Source organism: Ostrea edulis, chromosome 5 (assembly GCF_947568905.1).
Source record: "Ostrea edulis chromosome 5, xbOstEdul1.1, whole genome shotgun sequence".
In the NCBI taxonomy this organism is placed as follows: Eukaryota; Metazoa; Mollusca; class Bivalvia; order Ostreida; family Ostreidae; genus Ostrea; species Ostrea edulis.
The window spans coordinates 4,558,812-4,579,554 of record NC_079168.1 but is presented as its reverse complement, the minus strand read 5'-3'; the positions used below and the strand labels follow the sequence as shown (position 1 = coordinate 4,579,554).

General features: G+C 36.3%; 1 protein-coding gene across 1 annotated transcript; it reads left to right on the top strand.

Moving 5' to 3' along the window:
• The first annotated feature begins 4,833 nt into the window (after positions 1-4,833).
• Positions 4,834-20,310, top strand: LOC125652490 (melatonin receptor type 1B-A-like). The gene is made up of 2 exons (XM_048881722.2): positions 4,834-5,149; positions 17,647-20,310. The coding sequence occupies exon 2, from the start codon at positions 18,089-18,091 to the stop codon at positions 19,196-19,198; it is 1,110 nt and encodes a 369-aa protein (XP_048737679.1). The 5' UTR covers positions 4,834-5,149; positions 17,647-18,088; the 3' UTR covers positions 19,199-20,310.
• The last annotated feature ends 433 nt before the right edge of the window (positions 20,311-20,743 follow it).

The window sequence follows — 20,743 nt, the reverse complement described above, 5'->3', positions numbered from 1 at the left end:
CTCAGCTCTATATACGAAATAACATACACATTTACAAGAGGAAGCGATTTCATCAACAGTGTATATCTAAAAAAGAAAGAAAAAAGTAGAGTTTAAATTATGCACCTGGTTCATTTTTATTTATTTATTTTAGATATTGGAACATCTCATCTAACAGCTTACTGCCGAGTATGCGTGGTAAATATCCCCGGCTGTGAAGAAATCGTTCTATGGATGAAATTGACATCCTCTGAGATGTTCCCCTTCATTTGTTCGAACTTGGAATAAATTAAACATTTAGAAATCCCCTTCGATGATAATGAACTCCTATGAATTAGGCAATTAGGAGGCCTTTGAATATAAGTGCAACTATTCTATGAATCGCATGAAAATAAACCACTACTCACCTAATTGCACTGAATGGCCTTCTAATTTCAGTGCTTCGTACTTAACACAATGATAAGTATTATCTGTTAATACGTTATCTGTACAAGTGATGAGACTGGTGACGAAGTTTCTATTTGAGATCTGTTTTGAAGATCTATATATTAATAATAATTATGCATAGAGCGCTTTATCTGATGAACACAATGACCCTGAAGCGCTTTACATGTAAAACAAACTAAAAACAAAGAACAATAATTACATAAAAAAGCCATAAAAATAATACAAAATAACTAAAAGTAGACCAAAATATTTTGTTGCTTTAAAAAATTACTATTTTCATAAATACCGAATTACAAATTTTAAAATGCAAGTTTAAAACGATATGTTTTAAGTTTATTCATTTTTTTTTTAAAAATGAAGGGCACCCATTTTGGAATTCGAGAAATTTATCCGAGAATGAATTAATTTAAATACTACAAGTTATTGAACATTGAACATTAAATTCAGATAACACCATAGATACATAACATTACAAAAATTATGAAAAAAAAGTAATCCGATATGATCCCCGGAACTGAGAAATCCGTTTGGTAATACGAGCGCACTCATTACAAATCCGAGGGGAATTTTTCTTCATTCGAAGACACGGATTGCTAAAGGTAAGGGAACGGAATGTTTTTGTTTTTGTTTTAGATTTATTGAAATTGTATGTGTCCCTCGAGACTTTCATAACGTATTAAGTTCGTAGAAAAATCTGCATACGGAATTACGCTGTCTATAGCTACTCGACCTCCTCCGTTCATGATTTTGCCTTTCGTATTGAGTCAATTTGCTACAAAAAATATTTACGGTGTACCGGGTTCAGTTGACGGTATGTGTGTATTAAACGTAATGGACAGAATATCTCAGGGGCGGATCCAGGAATTATCAAAGGAGGGAAGTAATGAGTGCTTAAGACAGGAATTTTCTACCAAAAAAACCTCATAAACTTATACGAAACGATACATTCCTGGTGGTTCCCTATCATGCAATAAATACTTTTTTTGTTCTCATATTTATCGATGAATCATGCGTTCCTGGCACAAGCACCTGACGTATGGATACTACCCCCCCCCCTTTTTTTTTTGGATAATTTTTGCGGGGATATATATCTGTCTTCACTGTCTATCTCGCCCCTCTTTGGATTTATGTACTCGTTTCATGCTTTTTGTAAGCTTTAGAGATTGGCTTTCCACCGGTAGAAGGCCATTCTCTAAAGCTTACAAAAAGCGTGAACTGATTACAGAGAGGATGAGATAGACAGGGAATTCACACATTTCAGAGAAACTATCGCCACAAAATATTATCAAAAAGGCGGTGGCGTAAGAAATATCCATACTTCAGGTGCCTGTGGTTCTCTATCATGCAATTAAAAAGTCAAATCTAATGCTTGTCATATTGATTTGAATTCTGGAGAATCCCCGATATAAATGATTCTAGGACACGGGGAATTTTCGCATATTCTACACAACCACTTTATAGCAGACAGCTCTTTTTTAAATCATATATTAGGAACATAATTTAGTTAAAGATAACTGGAAACAGAAATATTCCCTATTTGATCCTTTTTATATGATCTAATAATTCCAAGCTTCCTGGCATTGATTGATTGACTTTATATTGTTTAACGTCCCACTCGAGAATTTTTCACTCATATGGAGACGTCACCATTGCCGGTGAAGGGCTACAAAATTTAGGCCTATGCTCGGCGTTTACGGTCTTTGAGCAGGGATGGGTCTTTGTCGTGCCACACCTGTGACACGGAACCTCGATTTTTGCGGTCTCATCCAAAGGACCGCCTCATTTAGTCGCCTCTTACAACAAGCAAGGGGCACTGAGGACCTACTATAACCCGGATCCCCACGGGACTCTGACATAGAACCTTATGTTCACCCGGACGGGCCTACCAGGTGAAGATAACATTTGATTTCTCCAAAATTGGACCAAAATTTAAATCTGGAACCTCAAAATAGATAAAATCATTATATTATGGTCGATGAATGCAAACTCGCGTTTCTACTTCCTTTCGATTAGTAAATATTGCACTATAATTATACAGAAAGGGTGACTTCTATGACAAATTAGTAACAACTGTTGAATTGTTGTAACATTGAAGCCAGTCTAAGGTGACTGATCAGGTATCGGTAAGTTTTAGTAGGCGGGTTTGATGTTTGAAATTATCTAGTCATATAATACACAAACACATCACGTGGGAATCCGGGTTAGAATATGTCCTCAGTACCCCCTTGCTTGTCGAAAGAGGAGACTAAATGGGGCGGTCTTTCGGATGAGGCCATACAAACCGAGGTCCCGTGTCACAACAAGTGTGGTACGATAAAGATATCTCCCTGTTCAATTGTCATAAGCGCCGAGCATAGACCTAAATTTTGTAACCCTTCAACGGCAATGGTGACGTCTCCATATGAGTGGGAAAAAATCTCGAGGCAGACGATAAACATCAATACACAAACACTCGTGTCTCATCACATTCGCTTAAGTCTTGCACTGAATCTATACAAAATGGCCGACTTTGGTATCGTTTTGTAAGCTCTAGTAGCCATGCAGTTTCAATGTTTTTACATTATTGAATCATATGATAAAAGAATTATTGGTCAAGACAATGATCTATACTTGAAAGTAAAATATTCACCTCGCCCTCCGATGTGTTCTCCATATAACAACATAGCATCTTATTAAACAGTGTAACGAGTTACATTATCTCGTTATAATGAGAGTACCGGTCGCGGTAGCTCAGTGGTAAAGCTTTCATGTCGTAAACGGGAGATCGTGAGTTTCACAAGTTATATACACAATTTAACCTGGGAGTGGAATCCGTTACATACATGAGTCACGAATTTCAATCACAATTTTGGTATTGAGGAGTTTTCCATATTTGTGTCATATTTTTTTATACAAGTAAATAAAGGCAAACTAACAACTCAACTTCATGAAAAACGGGATTACTTCAGTTTCTCCATCGTGAACTTTCCATTTTTATGTACAATACACCATTATCACCTGCATATGGTGTTTATGTGTATCAACCGACTCGATTCACGAGAACATGTTCTGCGCATGATCAATTTTTAAATTGAGACAGGATATTGAGAAATAAATTGATGTTACAGGAGGTTTCAAAAGTCTCAGCATTTCGCAATGATATGTCCCTTATGGTGATTTAATTTACAAATACAACCTCTCATTAGGTTCAATTTTGTTTGACATGTTTCATATATCAATTGTTAGGTTTTTCTATACATACTGATTTTAAGTACATATCCGTTTACCCGATCAAGACATAAGACACATACTGGGTGTGACTGGTCAACAGAAGATGTTTACCGCCTAGACGCCTGATCCCACCCCTGCTGGGTCCATGAATTCGTGTTTGACCTACACTTAATTTTGTGTTTCTTGTAAGGTTTTTGAGATTGATCACTGACCTTTATCTTCACCTTTCATGACTTACTGCTGATCACAAACTAAACGTATACATAGTTCACAAATTGCCTAATAGATATCATACAAGTATTAGCGGTTTCATAAACCCCTAGGGAATAGAAACCATGAAGTTCACATTTCGTGCTACCCTACACATTTCGTGCTACCCTACACATGTCGTGCTACCCTACACCTGTCGTGCTACCCTACACCTGTCGTGCTACCCTACACATGTCGTGCTACCCTATACATTTCGTGCTACCCTACACATGTCGTGCTACCCTACACATGTCGTGCTACCCTACACCTCTGGATGTCAATATCAAAGGTGACGCAGAAACTTTGGTAGTTAGTTTACAAACGACGAACGGAAACGGGTCTCAGTATGTCAAAGAAACATACAGAGACATCGCGTCATAGATTGACGCAGTAGACTAAATAAGTGTACATGCGTATGATTATCATACGGAGGATTTCTGTGTTTTCTTTTCATATTTTTTTTAATATTAGTATCCGATTACTGAGACTCTATTTCAATTTTGGATATATATATATATATATATATATATATATATATATGGTTTCTTTGTCAGTAAACACGCCTTACAAAGAAACCATTTTTCTCACTCAGTACAACAGTGTATCATTCTTGTTACCTATGTAGATTATTGATACTTGTCGTTTTTTCGTGGTGTGTGTTATTTTTTTATGTAGTATGTCTCTTGATAAAGACGCGGGTTTTTGTCGTGGCCTATTCAGTGCTACTAGTTATAGTATAAATCTAATTACTAGTAGCAGACTAGTGACTGTTATTTCAGTACTGGAGACAGCATCCAAAAACTGAAATACTCCTAGCATTCATCAATAAATGATCATCAAAAAAGGTAAGTGTTTAATGAAAGCTGGCAACATGCTTTCTAAGAATAAAACGAAAATCAATAAACAAAATCAGCAGGAAAAATTATCATCAAGCAATTATTTTACTAGCCGCTGAGTATTACTGAGAATCGCACCGACTCTTTCGCAACACCGTGTGTAGATAGTGCTCCACGATGCTTTAATCTCACGGACAAAACTACGGATTCCGGAGCCGCTAGAAACGACATCGGCATAATTCATACAGGTGATCAATATATGTTAGCGTAGCGTTATTCAAAGAGTGACAGACGGTTTCCCCCTCACTCTCATCACGGGCTCTAGCGGGGGAGGATATCTGCAACTTGGATATTGAAAATACACCTCGTGTGCTTGGAAATTTCCGACAGTCCCTATTCCTCCGTGGAACTATTTCCTTGGAGAAAAGGTCAGTTGAAACAAACTTTGATCCGATGTATTACTTTTATCGAGTACTAACGTTAGGGATGTTATGGCAAAATTTTGTGTTTAGAAAAATATAACCAAAATTAATTTTGTGTTGGGATATACGAACAAAATATAACCATCTTTAAAAAAGTGTAGGCTTAAGCCCCCAGGGCACATGCTATATAAAAAGTGTAGGCTTAAGCCCCCAGGGCATATGCTATACATTACCTTGCATGAATTGGATGGATTTCAATGTTAACGGTATTTTCAATGCAAATATTTGAAGAAGAAAAAAACATATATAGTTTGTTAAGTTGATTTTTGTGAATTTTTCTCTTATTATTTCATAAAAAATTAATTGTCATCTTTTTAATAATGAAATATATATGGGTTAATAATTATCCCAAACATATATTAAATTACGGTAAACATTAGATACGTTTAAGAAATATTTGTAGCTTGTATCCTTCTGGCATTTGAAAAAGCAAGAAGGTTTAAAATGTCAAATTTTCGATTCTTCTTCCGTGGAATCTACAAACGCGTTCACGACGTACATGTATCATGGCCCTTTAAGATTTAACACAAAATAATAAATTGTTCTTAAACTAAGCTGACGTTTTCTTGACGACGCTCCGCGTGTATCGCTAGGCCCCTGAACAACGTACATCACAGATCGCAAATTTAGGTTGGTCCATGAAATAGACAACTTCCTATCCCTTACTTTTCTTGTTCCGGTGTACCAAGTAAATCTGCTTTGTAATATACTCTAGTTAGAGACATTGAAGCACTGTATCGTATTTTGGCGGCTTTGATTGATATTGGTATACGGATTTGACATGTAATTATTTATACTAACTATGTATAGAGAGCGCTCAACTGCAAGGTGCATGTAGCGGGCCTCAGGGTGAGTAATTAGATTTTGGAAACGGACACCAAATTGATAATCTATACTAATTCTTATTGATATTTAATATCCCATGTACCTTACTCTTAGAAACTATATACATGTATTAGACATGACGACGTAATGAGTTTGTTTTTAGAGCAACTAAAAAAATATACAGAGATGAGGAATGTAATTAACACAAAAAGGTTTTCAAATTACGGAGCGTTAATCATCGTCTTGAGAACTTGTTGTGAATTCATAAGACGCGAATGATATTGGCATTGCCTGCTGGGGTAATTTACCGAAAAGACACCGGCAATCTAGTGTAAATTGTTTGTGCAGTTTCCATTCATCATTGGCCGTTTAATTTCATTTTTGTTTTTGTTACGATAAATGATTCGTATAGTGAAAACAACGAAACCTCGGAAGAAAAGCTTTGAAATCTAAAAATGCCGCACTACGATTTAAATAATGCAATCATTTCTCTTCTGTGTCCGTAAAAATAAAACAGGTGACTAGAGTGTGGATTTATAGGAATATCACGTGAGCACACTTAGCAGGTGGAACGTTTAGAAAATAAGTATTTTAAAAAGATATATTCAGTTTTGGAATTCAAAATCCTGCACAACTTATCAGAAACATATACACGACTTTCTGTGAAATCTACGTGAGTAATTGAATCAGGTGGTACTTTTAAAACAAATTATAAACTTCCCACAAATTGGTTTTGCTGAAAGTTCTGGAATTCATAATCTTGACAAGCTCTGTAAACTTTCGTAGAATCTAGATATCTGACAGATCGTGTATAATTTTACCAAAAGACGCCCTTACATCGACATGAATGAAACGAATGTGTAAAACCTGGTAGCATGCAATAAATCATGTAGTCCATGATAAATTAATGAACTTATCCCCAAATTAAATGAATTAATCCTTTACTCGCGCACCCACAAATACAAACTGGAGAGTTCTTAATCAGCCACCTGCTTTAGTAGACTACACAAGTATTGGAAGGGTCTTTTATAGTAATGTTAAACCCACGTACATATTGTATATGTAATGATAATCACGCTTTATTGAATCTTCACAAGTCAAGGGTTATTGATTCGAATCCTTGACTTGTGAAGATGGCTTTATTGTGGTGTTTTTGTTTGGGGGTTTTGGTTTTTTTTTGTCCCGTTGAGAATTTTTCACTTATATGGAGACGTCACCAGCTCTAGGCGAGGTGCCACAATACCTATGTTTAGTGCTTACGGCCGTAGCAGTGAGGGTTCTTTAATGGGGCAAGGAAACGATTTGAGTTGCAAATTTTATTTTTCCATTTTTATTGTTTACAATGCTTAACTAAAGTATTTCTAATTGTCAACCAAAATCTGAATATCAGTTGTTGCGTTACAAGTGAGATACAGCACTCACAATTCTTTGTAAGGCAAAGAGATATGCCAAATACTAGAAACTATTTAATTGTGTTCAGAATTAACTTGTAAATTGAAAACAAAAACCTGCTTTAAACAAAACTTTTATAGTATATTAGACGTATGTAAACAAAAACATGACACGAGCTTTGTTTACATAACGAAGAATTGTGTTATAGTACTTTAAAAAAAATGAAGACATGATCTTGGAAATTTAGATGCAATGCACTAGTATATCATGTAATTAAATTTGATCGGGATCAAATGGTAAACTGTAATGCAAAATAATTCCTAAAAAATAACAAACACAATATATTGCAGATATATATTTATTAGGTTGAACGAAAGCAAGAACACCTACGAACAGCGGTTAATTATATAGATTTGATTAAATTATGAAATTTTACCAGCGTACTCTAAAGTACCCAGTTAAGTAGGACCGCTCTATGTCTTTGTATATCGACAACTGACATTCAAGTTTCTGCTGACCATTAGAAATAGCGTAATTAAGCATTCTAAGCATTAAAAATGAAAAAAATAAAAATTTTAAATTTTCAGTCGAAATCGTGTTCATGCCCCTTTAACGTACCAACACCTGGCGCGACACGGGACCTCCGTGCTTAAGGTCATATCTGAAAGACTTCTAAATGCTGAGCCATTGGCGAAGGAGCAATCACTACCTATGTTTACGTCTTTTTGTTTACAAATATATTGCTTCATAGAAAATAGCATGTTTAAAACAAAATGAGATGTGACAAACCCCTAAAACTGCTTAATTGTGTTGAGAATTAAGTTGTAAACTGAAAACTCTGCTTTAAACGAAACTTTTACCAATATATTTAACCTATGTAAACAAAAACATGACACGAGCCCTGTTTACATAACAAAGAATTGTAAGTTCTGTATCTCCCTTGTAACTTAACATCTGGCATTCAAAATTTTGCTGATCATTAGAAATACCGTAGTTAAGCATAGTAAACATTAAAAATGGAAGAATAGAATTTGAAAATTTTGAGCTCAAACATCGTGCCCATGCCCTTTGAAGGCTTTATCTGCGGGGCTCGAACTCCCGACTTTTAAACAAACGCTGTACCATTGATCTACCGCTCTCGGTTCTCTTTATTATGAGACTGTTGGATAATGAAGGTTCGCTTTATTATGAGACTGTTGGATAATAAAGGTTCGCTTTATTATGAGACTGTTGGATAATGAATAAACCCACAATCCTGTAAGTAAAAGTCATTGTACTAAACAATGGAAAACCCGCTGTCAGCACTAAGTTTGTCAAGGATCTTCACAATCCACTAGCGACAGACTATACTAAATTATTTATTCATGTGTTGATAGGTTTGATGTTGATTTTATTTTTATTTTTAATGCTTTAATATTGATTCATGGGATCTATATATAAGTTTACTTTCCTCTCAGCGGTTCTGTTGAAGGAGGATGTTGGCCTAATGATGTACATTAGCGCGCGCACATACACACACACACATACACACAACATATCGGTGGTCACGACCCTCTAGCACGCAAATTACCAACCTCGTGGTGTTCCATGAAAGAGGAGGCTAATCATGAGTCACCACGATGATCTGAAAACTTCAAGCCCGGACCCTGATCCAACATAGAGCTGAAACACTGGCTTGAAAATTTTTTACCACACCCAATATGATATCATATCCGTTGGAAATAAAATCTCAAGTCTCACTTTCTGGGCTAGTGGTGGAGGACCAGACAAGCCTATACACACAAGTCTCACTTTCTGGGCTAGTGGTGGAGGGTCAGACAAGCCTATATATACAAGTCTCACTTTCTGGGCTAGTGGTGGAGGGTCAGACAAGCCTATATATACAAGTCTCACTTTCTGGGCTAGTGGTGGAAGGTCAGACAAGCCTATATATACAAGTCTCACTTTCTGGGCTAGTGGTGGAGGGTCAGACAAGCCTATATATACAAGTCTCACTTTCTGGGCTAGTGGTGGAGGACCAGACAAGCTTATACACACAAGTCTCACTTTCTGGGCTGGTGGTGGAGGGTCAGACAGGCCTGTACATTACTGAGTTGTCTGATCACCTAACGGTTAGTATTTATTTTCATCAGATTTCAACATACACGAACACGGAGATAAAGTACACCGGTAACGGCACAGGAAGCTGAACATCTGTTTCCTGTCTGAGTCGATCAATTTCTACGGAAACTGGGAAAGTAAATGCATGTATACATTCACAGCATGTGAAATCCCATAGGGATCGGAGTTGGAATAGGTCCTCAGTACCCCTTACCTGTCGTAAGAGGCGACTAAATGGGGTGGTCTTTCGGATGAGACCGCAAAAATGAGTCCCTGTGACACAGCAGGTGTGACACGGTGAAGATCTTTCCCTGTTCAAGGGCCATAAGCGCCGATCATAGGCCTAAATTGTGCAGCCCTTCACCGGCAATGGTGAAATATTCTCAAGCGGGACGTGAAACAATATATATATATCAATCACAATACATGTACATGTATATAGATTTAATTTCATTGTGTTTGGTACATCCAAGCTAAGAGTATAGAGAAGGTTGTATAAGTCCGTAGTATCACTAGAGTATTTAAAGTACTAATCAGCATTATAGTAATTCTCTCAGAAATGTGTTCTTCCAAATATCGCAGCTTCGATCTTGGGGCCCAAATCATTCGAAATCGAGGGCATTTTTCCAAACCATGAACGATGTTCTCTGTCCATCTCGATGGAGTCCAAGAAGAACCCATCAGTACGTATATTATATGATGATTACTGAGGCCCCATTGTGCTCTCTTAATGGACCCCGATCTTGACTGTGTCAGATGATTAACAATACTGCGGCACACTATTCCATTTCAAAAGCCGGCTGGTTATCGCGCAACATACCACGTGTCTATTTCAACTCATCGCAGTGTCATTGTGCATGGATTAGACAGTAGAAATAAAACGATGATATACATCATAACGTACGAATATTGAAACTATACGATTCCGAAAAAAACTAAATTGCCATGAGTCTTGAGATGATCGACATCTCCTTTACTTTAAATGGTGCTGCTAGTCGTGGCATCAGCTGGAGGATGATCAAGTGTCTACGAGAAACCTTATAGCTGCAGACGTGCTTAAGGACTTTGAACCATCAATGGAGATTTTACTTTGATATAAATCAATCAAATATTTACATGATTTTCTGGAGTGGACTTTTACACAGAGAAAAAATGCTCCCTTACGATGCTGTGACTCATGTATACGTCATAAGCAACTTCGATCATCTTTCAGTGTTCACCAACCAATATTAATTGAAATCGAAGCCAAGAAAGAAAAAAGCTTGTCGGTAGCTAAAATGTGAAGTATTTTGTACACTATAAGGGATTCGGAAATCGCATGATAAACAGTTGTATGACCAATATTGACCAATTATACGATGTCTATGATGAAAGACTCCTATCTATATTTTCATATGATAAAACCGAGCACACGATCTATCACGTGTGCGTCTATATGTTGCCATAACTATCCTATTTTGAGTTCAATCACAGATATCTGCTCATGCGCAGAGGTAAAAAGGAAAATCGTTCACCGTCCTTACGGAGGAGTTTTATTTAATGGCTTGTTAAAGTATTTCGTATGGAACATGATTTCACCATCGAAAGAGTGAAAAAAGTTCTCCATTATTTTATGTGATATTTCTGCGTGGTGTTTTCCTGAATAACAAAAAAGATGTTTTGTTTGCAAATAAGAAATTGTGGTAAAGTCTAAATTTCTCTGATTTGATGCATGATATAAATATGTAATAAAACATTAATAGACGCCTCAAGTAGACGCTCTAATAGAAGTTTTCAAGTATAAATATCTATGAAAATAAGAAATGTTACTTGTTAATTTTTTTTAAAGGTCTACGGCTGAAATCGTTGAGAAACTTGTTAACTAGATAAAAAATGTATTAGACAAATACTAAAGTATTCACCTTGTTACTTATTGCTGCATTTGTCAACAAGAAGTTAGTTTACTTTTAAAATTCCTTTCATTAGTAAACCATTTTACAACAAGAAAATGTAGTTTTATGATTAATATGGTATCTATTACCACTTTCCATGATTTCGATCAGGCTTGGTTTAAATGTGAATAGTAGCGATATTTTAAAGATTTCTGAATTTTCACCATTTCTTGAAATATATATATGTCTAATATATCTTGTTTCTAACTGTCATGTTTCTTCAATGATTTAGCTGAAGAGTTAAAGAATATTATCAAATAGTGGTTTTAATTCTCAAAATTATTTATTCAGTTTAAAAACATAGAACACCTATGCATATTTTACGCCAAAAAAGAAGGAAGAAAAATGTAGTAGATATTCATATCAGCAGGGCTCGAAATTAGCGAGAAATATTCGCAAAATGCGAGTACATTTGAAAAATAGCGAGTAAAAATAGTGTACACTCGAAACTTTTAGCGAGTGGTGATTCACAAAACCATGATCGCATCGTATCCGTTTTATACGGTGATGCACTTTTCTTAAACTTGCACTCAGAATCATACAAACGCTTACATGAACTACCGATTTCAACAACCGTTTCTATCCGGATTTTTCTTTTATGATTTTTTTTTAAAGAAACTCGGAGTCAAACAAATGCTTTAAAGGTCGGACATCGCATTATTATGAAAAATATTGACATGTGCCACGAGTCCTGTTCACTTATAGGGGTGATTAAATTGAATTCCAAGTATGACTGGTTTTTGTTATTCATTTATCTAAAAAAAAAAAATCGGAGTCTATGTTTTACCAAATCTTCCGGTAGTCATTTTTATCAGAATGGAAAGTAGTGTCGTTTGTTAATTAATAAATATTAATTAATCACTCCAACATTTCCTATTTACATTAATTTATTGTCATATTGAGGTCGGGTTGTAGTGATGACACGAGTGCACTGCTCACTGCGTAGACGATCATGGGACTCGTGATCGTGCTGCTTATAAAACACGAGTCCGGGATTCGATTTGAAAAATCACTAGTGATACATGTACATGTAACCCTGATGTGGCATGAAATTGGAAGTGTGGTAAACAGGTTGTGGATTAAAGGTGCGATGGTCAAGAGACCTAAACATTGCACCATATGACTTACGTAACTTAGTGACTTGTCCAAACGATGCCTGTTGAGCCACTAGACTCAGTAATGATTGGAGAAATCATTGATTTAAAAAAAAAATGAAAAAAGAATACTGCGTCATTATTTTTATTTTAGCTTGTAGGTTTTCATTTTAGCCCGTGGATTTTATACCCACAGGCTAAGAAAAAGTTAATTTCGACCCCTGATTTATCATGCAGTAAATTACAATGAAATTTGCATTCTGCTCTGTCTGCAAACAGAACACCCTTTTTATCATTTAACCCCGCCCCCTCCATTTTGAATAATTGAAAGCGTATATCTATCTCTCGATGATGAAAGCATACTCCATATGAGATGCTTTAACGAGCCAATGAATAAACGTTTGGCATAACGACCAACTTAACAGGAAATTGAAGAAAAGGAGGCGTTGCCTCTAAGGAGAGTCGACAACGTATTGTATATGTAACTGCCCACCGAATTTTTCTTTCTAATGTGTTTTCACCGGCTAACAACCATTTCAACAGTAGTGATTATATTTCCTATTAAACATGTACGACGGCGTATTTTAATTAGTGATGACCTATGGAGATTTTGTGCCTACATGTATACTGACCTGACATTCGCTGCCGGTGGGTTATTTGTCATTACTAATGATATCTTGGAATAGAATTAATTCTGCAGTGTATTATCTGTGTGGATTGCGGCAGATGTTACTTAAATCTTCATTCCCAGGCCTTGTCATATCACGCGGTACTATTCTGATTTTCAGTTTGGTGTCCTAGATGACTTCTGTTCGCCCATTTCCAATATCACGATAAATGAGATTGTTCCGATACAAAATGCTCTTATATTTCCAATCAACCCCATCTCCTCTGAAGAGCAGATGTGCCATCTTAATGTATATACATTTCCATGGCCGATCACCCTCCTTAACAGCTAAGATATTTTTCCTATACCAAGAGCAAACTATATCAAACATATCTTGAATCAACGGCCGCGAAGTATTTTTCTATCCTCGAAGAATAATCGGCTTGAATGTAGCTTGTGTTTTGCTTCTCCTGTCAACTTCAACATAGCGGGTGTATTCTGAATTGTTGAACTCACTGGGCAGGAGTAAATACTTGTACTAATAAACGAAATGTACTCACTCCCGAATAAAGGTACCCGATCCAACATTAGTCAAACAAGTTATCATCAGTAGTATTTAGATCGAACTTTTCGAGTTTTCAATGAATGATATATTGCTCAATTAATTGTAAGTCTTTATATTGATAGATCATATTTTTCAACTTGATTGAAAATTAAAAAGTGTATTACAAATTGCTTCAAGATATTTCCATTTAAAGAGAATTCAAAAAATGAGAAAATTTCAAAAGATGACACGAAGACAATTGCTCAAGAAAGCTGTTGCTGAAAAGACGTCGGAAATGATTATGTGTCATAATCTGTAAAGAAAACTAGTCAAGTTTGACGAATTTTTTTTCATTTTTGAGCTGTCTCATACGCTGTGCGTGTTCTGCGCTAAACCTACACTGCTAGTCACCAGTTCACGTGTAATGGTGTAATATACATTGTGTAGATACTGCTCGTCATCAGCTCACGTGTAATGGTGTAATATACATTGTGTCTACACTGCTCGTCATCAGCTCACGTGTAATGATGTAATATACATTGTGTCTACACTGCTCGTCATCAGCTCACGTGTAATGATGTAATATACATTGTGTCTACACTGCTCGTCATCAGCTCACGTGTAATGATGTAACATACATTGTGTAGATACTGCTCCTCATCAGCTCACGTGTAATGGTGTAATATACATTGTGTCTACACTGCTCGTCATCAGCTCACGTGTAATGATGTAATATACATTGTGTAGATACTGCTCGTCATCAGCTCACGTGTAATGGTGTAATATACATTGTGTCTACACTGCTCGTCATCAGCTCACGTGTAATGGTGTAATATACATTGTGTCTACACTGCTCGTCATCAGCTCACGTGTAATGATGTAATATACATTGTGTCTACACTGCTCGTCATCAGCTCACGTGTAATGATGTAATATACATTGTGTCTACACTGCTCGTCATCAGCTCACGTGTAATGATGTAACATACATTGTGTAGATGCTGCTCGTCATCAGCTCACGTGTAATGATGTAACATACATTGTGTAGATACTGCTCGTCATCAGCTCACGTGTAATGATGTAACATACATTGTGTAGATACTGCTCGTCATCAGCTCACGTGTAATGATGTAATATACATTGTGTAGATACTGCTCGTCATCAGCTCACGTGTAATGATGTAATATACATTGTGTAGATACTGCTCGTCCTCAGCTTACATAGACTTATCATTCCAATAGATCTTTACAATATTGGATTTTTAAACAACATACATAGTGCCAGACAGGAATGAGGAAGTGTTTTGCTATCATCTACAGCTCCTGCCTCGGGACTGTGTAAAGAATTACAGCGGATGTTTATGGTAATCAAGTCCGATTGTACAGTTCACCCCCTAGGGTTTACGATGTTTGTTTCGATATCAACATATGAGTTTGCGCGATCGTTCAGGGAAAAGTAATTGTTGTTTATATCTAGTCTGCAGAAATTCAAGAAGTTGTCATCGAACGAATAGTTAGACTCAGGAAACAAAATCGCTCACTCTGCGTGACATGGATGTGTTTGGCAATACGATTCTATAACCGTATGAATACATTTAGTCGATGGCAAATCCATCATCTTGTTATATACAATTCACTGGTTTTACTTTATTAATCTACAGGAAGCGATCATACAGTTACTTCCCTTACACCAGCCTTTGTGGGAAGAACAGTTATACGTCGGTACAGTCTTAAGCTTAATGTAAATAGTGCATTGCCACGCCTACATTATTGAAATAATTATATTTCTTAAGCCGCTGTTTTATTGAATCTTTTATATTTTGAAAATTCGATGATGACGCGAAGGTTGCTATTCAGTTCTCTCAAAGTTTCCAGTCACGGCATAAGAGTAGAAATCAAACGAAAGAAGCAATTCAAGAACAATATTTTCATTTCATTTTATTCTGGTATAAAATATCACAGAATATCATGATTATGAATTTGAAATAATAAATTAAACCTGGCATAATCTATAGCAATATGCACTTATAACAGTTAAAGAATAAGTAACTGTATGAATAACATGACATATGATGATACAATAACCCAAGGATAACCCATAAAAGCTTAAATTAGCTTATTTCCAATGGGGCCCTTATATTTATATAATAGATATGATCAACAGACAAAAAGAATAAAAATTACATGACTAACAATTGTAATTTTGGTAGGTTTTGAATCAATATTTGCATAATGCGTTGGAAATTGACAAGCTCCAGACATATTTTATAATAGAATATTAAAGTGTTAAAAAATAAACATTAAACAAAGATATGTTGTTAAATGATCTGAACATGGATTGTCTACCCAGTCAAAATGACAAAGACTGTGGCAGGATTGAAGATGTAATAAAAATTGTTAGACATTATCATTGTGAAATCGGTACTTTATTGATACACATAAATGGCGGTCTTCTACCGTGTCGCTTCAGTGTCGGGCTTCAGAGCGACTGCATGATGGGTTTGAATTTAGCACATTCATCCGAAAAAGTGTCCCAGGGTTCTCCGTTGTCTTTTCAGTCTATCAGTTCCGATACCAATGTATCTTTAAGGCCATATAAATTGTTTTACTTATACCTTCCTCAGTGTAAAAAACTACAGCGAGTATTCATTTTCGAAGATAGCATGCAATCAAAGTCACATAGTTGCGAGGTTGCCTGCATAAATCTAAAAAATGCATGCAATTTCGATAACTTTTTTTTATAGATTCAATGACCTCCTCTCTCACATACATGTACATAGTTGTCGAAATCCTAACTTGAAATCACCTTGTCACCTGGGTAAATCATTTCCAGGCCATAATTTAGTACACAGTGCAGATGCAACATAATATGCCCATGTTTAAGACAATTCCCCTTTCTTTAAATTAAAAACAAAATCCCCCTTGATGTCAAATCTGTAGCTACAGTATATGGATAATTCCTGGACTGAGCTCCGAATATGTTATGTCTCAAATCTAGACCCCAATCTTATATTAGTTCCTCGGGGTATTAATTCCATTAGGATGGGACAGATCGTGATTGCTTTTCGTGTTAGTAAATATAATTTTGCAGAATATGCTGTATCTTTGGATCCCAAATATGGATTACTTTTAACTCTTGAAGTCCATGCTTACAAAAGCAACATGCTTATGTATAAGCTTTTCTACAGAAGGTAGAGGTCATGATTGTCGACAAGGTCTGCAGAAATTGTGGACAAGCGGTAGAAGTCATGATTGTCAACAAGATGGTCTGCAAAAGATAAAGACCGTGGCGATTCATACGGATTACCTTTAGTTTTAGATCTTAAAACTACATGTATCTCAACTTGCAACCAGATCACGGCAGGTGTGACCGGTCAACAGGGGATGCTTACTCCTAGACACCTGATCCCACCTCTGGTATATCCAGGGGTCCGTGTTTGCCCAACTCTCTATTTTGTATTGCTTATAGGAGTTATGAGATTGATCACTGTTCGTTATTTTCACCTTTCATGGTAAAGTTCAAGGTTATAATGACAAAAGACATAATGTCTAACCAAAAACGGTAATCAGCAAATATTCTGATATTGAAGTTCACAAATAAGACGAAGGTTTTTATTGGCTAACGGGAGTGTCAAATTCATCCACACAATAGGTGCGTTGAATAACTTGACATGATAAAGAACTTGCTCTGCTTTGGCCGTAGCATAGGTAAAAACAAACCTAGAAGCTGGTGACGTCTTTACACGAGCGAAAGGGTAAAACAACAAAGAACTCAGCCTATAGGGAATGTCACTTTGAAGGAAACTGGACTTGAAATCTTCCAGTGTTGGTTTGCTTAGCGAAAATATATATTTAGCTGTAGAACTCCTCTAGATGTTTTTCATTGACGTAAGATTTAAACTGGAATTAATTTGGAATGTTATGATAATTAATAATTTTAATCTCTTTGCAGCTGAAACATTAATCCAAATCTGGGAAACCATCAATCTTGCCATCCGGAGGGATTACGGTACCTTTGTTATTTGTCAGTCACATCGAAAAAGAATACAATTCACGTCATTTGATAGCCTTCGTGAAACTTTATCTCTACAAAAATATCGAATCCAAGAACAGCAATGTATCCCACTGTTTTCTGCGCCCGTCGTCATATTACTTGGAGCGATTGCAATTTAGTCTTACAACACAAATAATTATTGCGAATGAAACTTTTAATATGTAAAGATGTGGAAAAACGTATTTGAAGTAATAATGAATCAGCAACGTTTTCTAAGAAAGAGGCCATTGAGTATGGATATTCACGCATGCATTCATACGAAAAAGTTAAAATACCAATATGCCTGAGTTCTATTCTATATCGACGGTATTTGGGATTTAGTTCAGACTAAAGAACGAAAATGACAGCTGTCAGTACCATGGATAATTTGACATACGAAGTGTACGAAGCGCTTTCCTACTTGAACACTACAACAAACGCCTCTACGAACAACGCCTCGGATGTTGCTGGTCCTTCCAACACGGCCCTATACATCGGCGGCATTGTCATGCTGATTGTTCTGTTGTGGGGTTTGTTTGCCAATATACTGATCCTGATAGTCATCTTTACAAAGAGAGACTTGAGCAATATCATTAACATTTTTATTATTAGTCTCTGTATCAACGACATAATAAACCTCGGATTCAATAACAATCTGGTGATGCTATCCTATTTTCTGGGGAAATTTCCTACTGGTATATTAGGATGTGAACTAGCAACACACTTTACGGTCCTGTTTATGGGTTCCTCATTATGGCATACGGGGCTTATTGCCATTCACCGACTAATAGTTGTCGTATTTAATGACTTCTACAAGAAAATATCCAAGAGAGCGTACACGTGTTTCGTTCTAGTGTTTGCTAGAGTAATACCTCTCTTGTTTTTAGCACAACCATCGCTAGGACAGATGGCGTATTATGAATCTAGACTATTGCGATGCATCGTTAAGAAGAATCACGGCCCCTACAACCTCCTCGTCATTGTCTTTCTAATGATCCTCCCATCCATCATTCTCGTCGTCTGCTACATAGCCATTTTTATTAAAGTCCACCAATCATCAATAGCGTTTAGAGTTTCGCGCCAAAAGGAGTGGCTAAAGCGGGAAATCAAGATTACAAAGATGTTTGGAATGGTGTTTCTTTTGATAGTGATCGGATACTTGCCCTACGGAATAGTGCGGTCCATTGACAAACAATTACAACTAAGTGCCGATTTTTATGTGGCGATTACGGTTTTCTTTGCAATAGGTAATTGTTGCAATCCAATCGTCTACGGGGCAATGGACAAGTCAATTCGCCTGGAGTGCTTAAAAATATTTCATTTGACCAAAGATCAAGAGAAGGACAATGGAAATGCACACGGAATTGCTCAAACCACTCATATGATCGTGGACCCTGAGGACGTTACTGAGGAAATCCCTCTCAATATGTCCACCAAGAATACACAAACAAATGAAAGTTTCACCAAATGAAAAACGAATGAACTCAAAACATGAATAAAAATCATTGTGAAATTTCAGGTTCACTTGCCCTGACATGTTGTTACGTGAGTAATAAGTGTGTGAACATTGTATCTTGTACGACATTTTGAGTAAATCTGGGATATTGTGTTGTGAAGTAAAGAATTCTGTGAATCTGTTCACTGTTGTATGTATTATTTCCACATCTTGGTACATGTATAAGTAAATGGTACGTTATGTATAAGTTGGAGCCGTCGTAATTAATGCGTCTAATTATCATCAACACAAGAATAATACAAAAAACATGTTTGTAAATCATATGCCCCTTCCCCCAACTGAAATATTGAAATTCATGGTGACCCGTGGACATGAAAAGGAATAAGGGTTATATACTTAATCAATTTGCTTATGAAGTTTCATGACTTTATGTGAAAGGTGACCCTAAAATCAGAAAGGGTTTTGACTTTTGGACTAAGGCTACATTAATTAATGGGATCACCCGCTAATTATGTTTAACCAGAGTATTAAGTTTGATGTTTGGCATAATGATTACAAGATAATGAGCGGACACCGCCTGGTCCACTGGCAGATCGATCGACATGTGCAAATCAATTTTTCTCTTGTTTGATAGGGATATATAGCTTAAGGAAATCTCGCTTAACAGAAATGATATTAGGACTGGCATTTTAAGAGAAAAGCTAAAGCACCATCTTTAACACAGCATGGGGAGGGGGTTTGATGTTGTCGGGTTGGAGGTTGGATATACTGAAGTCGCCCAAAGTCGTAAGTATAGAAAAAAGTTGGCACAGGTTGTCAGGTAATCTTTTATCATTTCTTTCTATTTTAGAAAATGAAAAACTAATACGTAACTAATACATCGGATTATTGAACAATTTGATTTTTTCGCTTGCGATTTGTCTCATACTCTGACTTTCTATTTACTCACAGAATTTACAATGTGTAGTTCGCCAGTATACATGTATGATTACTCTTTTTAGAGAATGGAATAAAGTATATTGTAATTATGGCTCAAATAACTCGCACCAGAAACAGGACACTGATTCTTTGTTGTATGTTTTAAATATCTACCTTCTTGTTTGTAATTAAAGAGTATAAACAGATAATCTTCTTTTGATATTTCTAGCTCGCCGGAACAAATGTCCAAAGAACTACATGTATTGTCGAGAATTCGGTGTCGGCGGCACACTTTATGGAAAAACTTTAATCTTAAGCTTGGGTATATATTTTGAACTAAGGAGGATAGGACTTTGATATTTCACAAATAGATTCCTCATGACCAGACCTTTTATTTGGTACAAAATGTTTCACCTTGAACTTTGACCTACTTTTCAAAAACCTTCATTAGCCTTGGTTATATCTTTTGAACTAAGGAGGATAGGCTATTAAGTAGAGTCACATTTCCCGGCGAGCTAAAATGTACGTTGTCTTCTGACAATTCTTATTATCACTAAAAGTAGACAATTTTTTTGGATAGCAAATGCTTATTCTGAGCTGTCACCGTGCTGTTTGTTTCGGCACAAACTCCTGTTTTGAAAT

Coding starts and splice junctions, on each gene's coding strand:
- LOC125652490 (XM_048881722.2), top strand. CDS start 18,089: ATGACAGCTGTCAGTACCATGGATAATTTGACATACGAAGTGTACGAA.